We start from the raw sequence: 6,000 nt of genomic DNA, 5'->3' as shown, positions 1-6,000 counted from the left end.
TGAAAAGGGCGGGTACAGTGAGAGACGGAAAGCCGAGCTCTTTCCTATGATAAAGCAGAGAGATGATCTCTCCTTTGCCCCTGCCCCCTGAAAGAATCAAAGAAAGAAAGAATCCCCTCACGCACACCCTTTTGCCGGCCAGGAAAGGCAAGGAATGAACTGCTAATGCCCAGCTGCCGAATAACTTCTGGAAGGGTGTAACATTCTGCCCCGCCCTACACGCCCGGTTATCTCCATCTCATACCATTCCATTTCGGCACCCTTTTTTTTTTCCTCCCTTCCCCTTTGGGCTTCGGCAGGTCCTGGAGGGCGGAGGCAAAGAATCTCAAGAGGATTGGTTGCCGCAAGAATTCACAGACCAGGAGAAGGATACATGAACGAGCTCGCAAATCGCCCTCATCTTGCTCGCACACAACACAAACGTCCCTGTCCGGAGTCCAAATCAGGTCGCTCGCGGCCACACGAAACGGACCCGCAGTAAAGCGCTGCCGAATCCAATCAGTCGCCCCGCTACGCTAGCCTGAAACGCCACCTCCGTTCATCAGGCGGTTTGGCAGAAGCCGTACCCGTCATGAAGAACCAGTCGGCGCCACCGCCGCCGCCAGATGCTCCGATGACGACGACGACGACTCCCAGAGACGACGCCGCCGCCGCCGGAGGGACAGGAGGAGTGCATGATGGGCAGCCCACCGCGCTTCTGCCAAGGTTTGTTTGGTTCTGGTCGCTCGATACGATTCGGTTCGGTTGGGTACTTGGTTCGTTGGCCCATGAGGCCATGCACGGATAGATGATGCACCGAAAGCAATCAATCAATCAGTAGTGAATCAATTAGCACGCATGATCATGCCATGAATGACCAGTGAATCCCCTGTTGTTACTACCAGCCAGCTGTCGTGCTATCTCCTGGACCCGTGCGTCCCATCCATGGCAGAAGGAGGGCAGTAGCCGCCCACCATTAAAGGAAGCAGCTAGCAGCCGAGCCAAGGGACAGAGAGAGAGAGAGAGAAATCGCATGACACAGGCAGTGGCAGGGCACAGGGGCACAGGGCAGGGGGCAGGGGCTGCTACAAATACCAGGCCCCTCGCCCTCTCACACACTTGCCAGCCAGCGCCACTCCTCCCTCGCCTGGCCCGGCCATCAGACCATCACGCACAGCAGTCAGCAGCAGCAGCAGCAGCATAGCAGCCCTTCGTCTCCCCTCCCTCCTCTCACACCTACCGACCCTTGGTCCGTGTTGTGTTTGCAATTAGGAACAGCAGGCCGGCGGGGACGACGATGAGGCGGCGGCCGGGCGCGCTGTGGGCGGGCGCCCTGGTGGTGGTGCTGGTGCTGGCGGCGTGCACGGCGGCGGCGGCGGCGGCGGTGACCATCACGCGGCGGCAGCACCGGCACGGGGCGCCGGCAGCGTCGTCGGCGGCGCGGAGCTGCGACGCGTTCGCGGCGGGGAGGTGGGTGGTGGACGAGTCGTACCCGCTCTACGACTCGGCGTCGTGCCCCTTCATCCGCGACGAGTTCGCGTGCGCCCGCTTCGGCCGCCCCGACAAGATGTACCTCAAGTACCGGTGGCAGCTCGACCCGCCGTGCGCGCAGCCGAGGTAAGGCCTCGATCGGAATTCACTTTTTTTCCCCCCCCAAGGAATTCACTGTCATGGTGAATGTGGAACGTGTTAAGAAGTGATTGCGACTGCCGGCGTGAACTTTTGCTGATGTGGATTTCTGGATGAAGGTTCGACGGGTTGGCGCTGCTTGGGATGTGGCGCGGCAAGACGGTGATGTTCGTGGGCGACTCGCTGGCGCTGAACCAGTACGAGTCGCTGCTGTGCATGCTCCACGCCGCCGCGCCGGGAGCCCGGACCACCGTGTCGCCGGCGTCGGGGAAGATCGACCCCTCCTACACCGTCCGCTTCGAGGTACGTACACACATGCCCCTCGTTCCGCGCGATCCGATTCCCTGTGTCTCTCTCTTGTGTTGTGCCTTCCTTCTTTATTTATTCGGCCACGGCCCACGACGCCACGCGATGCAAAGTTTGTTAGATTCTGGTAAAAAGCCGGCGGTTGGGGTTGGGGCCTCCGGCGTCTGGAGGCATCATGAGGTGATCGATCACTGGGGCGTGACGCTAGCCGGTGGGTTAAAACAAACCAACCATGGCCGCTGGCCAGCCGGCCCCGGCCGCGTCGGCGAAGAGCTCGGGAGGGTGGACAGGCCGCGGCGCGTGCGCCTGGCTGGTGGTGTCGGGCGAGCGCGCGGTGCCCCTGGCCGTGCGACGGGACGGGACCCGCGGCTCGGCGGGTGACCATCGATTCCCTTGGTGCGCGGGCGCCGGGCGGGGCCTGCGGGTTTTTTGCTGGGCGCTCCCGGCGGGTGAGCGATCTCGTTCGTCTCCGCTGATCTGGACGGAACTCGCGGTGGCAAAAGTCAACAGAAAGCAAAGCAAGGGTCCCCGTGACGCGAGGTCGTCGCCTTTGGACCCCGGTCTCGTTCCAGCGGCGGCCGCCCCCGTTAGCCGTAGCGTCAAGTGTGACGAAACGAAACCCTGCTGGCCATCTTGAGGATTGCTCTTGGTGTCCGTATCCGGATTGCCTAACTTTCTACTCCTAGTTCCTACGCGAAAACTGCATTGTGTACTTTAGTACCGGTCACTGGTACAGTAGAAATTGGGAAGGGACGAAGGGTTGATGAAGGCAGCAGAGCAACTGAGCAAGAGGCCACAGCTGAGCTGAGCTGGGCTGGAATGGCCCGATCTCCTGCTACAGATGACAGATCCAGCGTGACATGTCGGCGGCGGCGGTTGGTGAGAATGCTAGTACCACAATATCTGTGCCTGGCCCGGCCTAGGCGTTGTCTGCTTTTGGTTACATTGGGAAGTTACCCATCGATCCTCGTTACTTGCCGTGTCCAGTATGTCAGTCCGTCAGTTCGTCAGAGTCTCAGAGCCACAAAATTTGGTCCGTCAGTGGACGCGCTTGGCCGTTTGCTGGCGGCCAGCTCGGCGTGTCAGCTCTGCCTGGTACGGAGGCACACTGCCTTTTCGAGCTCTGCCAGTGTGTCGGGTAACCCACGGCGTGTCCCTCGGCGCCATTGGCTGCTACCGAGAGAACTTTAGCAACTCTAATTATTTATAGTTAATTATCTGTTCCGGGTACAAAATGACCTATGCGGCTCTATGGCTGATGATAGTTCAATTGATTCATGAGTATAAGCAGAAAATAATTTTGACAACATTTTTGAAGTTTGTAAAATACAAATTTTGATAAAAATAATTAGTAATACATTTCAAGCTATTGAACTAGCCAAGGCAATTAATCGCCACTTCCATAGTTCATCTCAAAATGAACTACAACAATTAATCACCCACGCAATTAATCACCAAAAGCCACTACTGTCTCTACTCTACTGCTCTGCTTTACTCTGGCCGGCTGCCCGCCTCCTTTGCTCGACTGCTGCCCCAGTTGCCCTGCTTTGCTCTAGCTGGCTGCCCACCTACTGCTCCGCACCACCGCCGGCCTACTGCTCCCTGCAGGCCGCGTCGCACCACCCACCGCTTGATCGACTGCCGCCTCCTCCCCTCCCCGCCTGACGCGCCGCGCCTGCTCCCTGCAGGCTGCGCCGCGCTGCACTGCTGCCCGCTCGGATCTGCCGTGGGGGAGCCGTTTGGCCTCGGAGGGGGCAGCGGTCTGAGAAGGGCGGCGTGGAACCCTAGTGCAATGGAGAGGTCGACAGGAGGAAGAGGAAGGGTAGTGGTGGAAACGCAGGGCTGATTTCTCGTATCACGGGAGGTGTTATGCGTTTTGGTCATAGGGAAGCGACAATGTGGGAAGACCTCTAGCGGGACAGCGCCGCGTGGTCACCACGACCCGTTTGGCGGGATTCTCCGCATTCTCCTGTCGCACCGCGCCGCGATCGCGGTTCCAGGGCCACTGAGCGCCGACACGCCGCGAGCACACGGACACGCGCACGTTTCATTTCAGCGGCTGCTTTGCTTTGCTTTGTTGCCACCGACTGACTGTTCGGTGATTGAGCTATGAGCTACCAGATCTGATGAGTCCTGAAAAAGCAAAATGGGCACAGGGATGGTGTTGCACACTTGCACTATAGTAGGAGCAGTACGAATGGTTTGCGCTACTGAACGTCTGAACATGAGCTGACTCCGGCGGCGCGTGCAGGACTACAACGTGACGGTGGTGTACTACCTGACGCACTACCTGGTGGACCTGGTGGCGGAGAAGTCCGGGCGCGTCCTCAAACTGGACGCCATCGACCAGGCCACCAACTGGCTCGGCGCCGACGTGCTCGTCTTCGACTCGTGGCACTGGTGGCCGCGCTCCGGCCCCACGCAGCCCTGGGACTACATCCAGGAGGGCAACACGGTGGTGAAAGACATGGACCGCACCAGGGCCTTCACCAAGGCCCTCCACACCTGGGCCACCTGGGTCGACGCCAACCTCCTCCACACCGACACCAAGGTCTTCTTCCAGGGGATCTCGCCCTCACACTACAGGTAATTGTTGTCAAGGTTTATGATATGATCCCTTTCTTCTTCAATTCAGTTCTTCTCCCCTCCGGTCTCAATTCCATGCATCCAGCTCACAAGAAAGGGATTGACGACAAGCTAGTCTGCTGCATTGCATTCATCAGAATTCAGAGCCCCCTCCAACCCAATGCATGCCCATGTCGTCCTTGCCCTCGTCTTGACTGCAACAGCCGAACCGCTGCTCAGCCGCAGCCACCAGCTTGCATTGCATTGCTCGCCCGTCCTGAAACCTCTCACGTGCTGAACAAGACGCGTATGAATTGCAGGGGCCAGGACTGGGGCGCGCCGGCGAAGAAGACGTGCATGGGGGAGACGCGGCCGCTCAACGGCACGGCGCCGTACCCCGGCGGGCCGATCCCTCAGCAGGCAATCCTGCGGAGCGTGCTGGCCGGGATGGCCAAGCCGGTGTACCTCCTCGACTTCACCTACCTCTCGCAGCTCAGGAAGGACGCGCACCCCACCAAGTACGACGGCGGCGTCTTCGCCGGGGACTGCACGCACTGGTGCGTCGCCGGGCTCCCCGACACCTGGAACGTCCTCTTCTACGCCGCGCTCACCGGGCAGTTCTGATCACGTAACATTTTTACTGGCATGGTATTGTATTGTTGTTGGGTATAAGCTAAGATAGATAATAAGTAAAGGAAAAAAAGATAGCAGATTATTGCTTGATTTATTATTATAGGATCGGAGGTAAAAGATTTTCAAACAAAAGGAATAGAAAAGAGTATCAGTCAAAGGAAAAGTTAGTGATTCTTTCTCTCATGTTGTTTTCTTTCGTTGAGATGCTTATTGACTGGGCCACAATTTGAAGTGAAATTGCCACGATTGATTTCTCCATGTTGCAAAATGGGCCAAAGATGAAAGTACAAGGACGAAAGCCTATGTTTCACCAAAAAAAAATAGGCCCAAGGTGAACGAACATGAAAATTGGGCCGCATCCATGTGAGCACCAAATGGTCCAATTTTTCTGGGTTATGGACGACCGACCATTGTTTGCGTTTGCACGAAGTGAACAGAGAAGATAGATATCATCAATCCAGTCCAAGTCTCGAAACCGCCTGCACTTGGAAGTTTGAACCAAAGCTGAAGAAGCTTTGCAATCTGCTGTACGCAACGACGCGCACGGCGTACATCAGATCAGAGGCATGCATAACAGCGTAAGCCTTGGGAACTATAGGAAGCACAAGTGAAGCAACCCACGGGTGGATCAACGCGCGAGGCTCAGTATGGGTGGTTGCAGAGAGCTCTTTTACGGTGCATAATATTATCGGATGTTATGTTAGTACGGCTATTTTTTAATATAGGTAAAATTGTAATTAGCGCGACATATATTATTCCCGCACGCCCTCTCCCGTTCGGCCGCCGCCACCGCTTGCATGCTGTCACCGGCTCTTCCTCCCTCTCTAGTCCGCCACCTCCGACTTCTCCAGGACACCGCCAGCGCTGCTGCCTCCTCTTCCTCCTACC

The 6,000-nt window shown here is 57.5% G+C and overlaps 1 protein-coding gene across 1 annotated transcript; it reads left to right on the top strand.

Annotated features, from left to right (window-relative positions):
* Positions 1-328: 328 nt before the first annotated feature.
* LOC117859100 (protein trichome birefringence-like 41) lies at positions 329-5,295 on the top strand. The gene is made up of 5 exons (XM_034742284.2): positions 329-705; positions 1,252-1,596; positions 1,728-1,911; positions 4,166-4,500; positions 4,800-5,295. The coding sequence occupies exons 1-5, from the start codon at positions 572-574 to the stop codon at positions 5,101-5,103; spliced, it is 1,302 nt and encodes a 433-aa protein (XP_034598175.1). The 5' UTR covers positions 329-571; the 3' UTR covers positions 5,104-5,295.
* The last annotated feature ends 705 nt before the right edge of the window (positions 5,296-6,000 follow it).

This window comes from Setaria viridis, chromosome 5 (assembly GCF_005286985.2).
Source record: "Setaria viridis chromosome 5, Setaria_viridis_v4.0, whole genome shotgun sequence".
In the NCBI taxonomy this organism is placed as follows: Eukaryota; Viridiplantae; Streptophyta; class Magnoliopsida; order Poales; family Poaceae; genus Setaria; species Setaria viridis.
The sequence above is the reverse complement of the archived record's forward strand: the minus strand, read 5'-3'. Positions and strand labels throughout refer to the sequence as shown.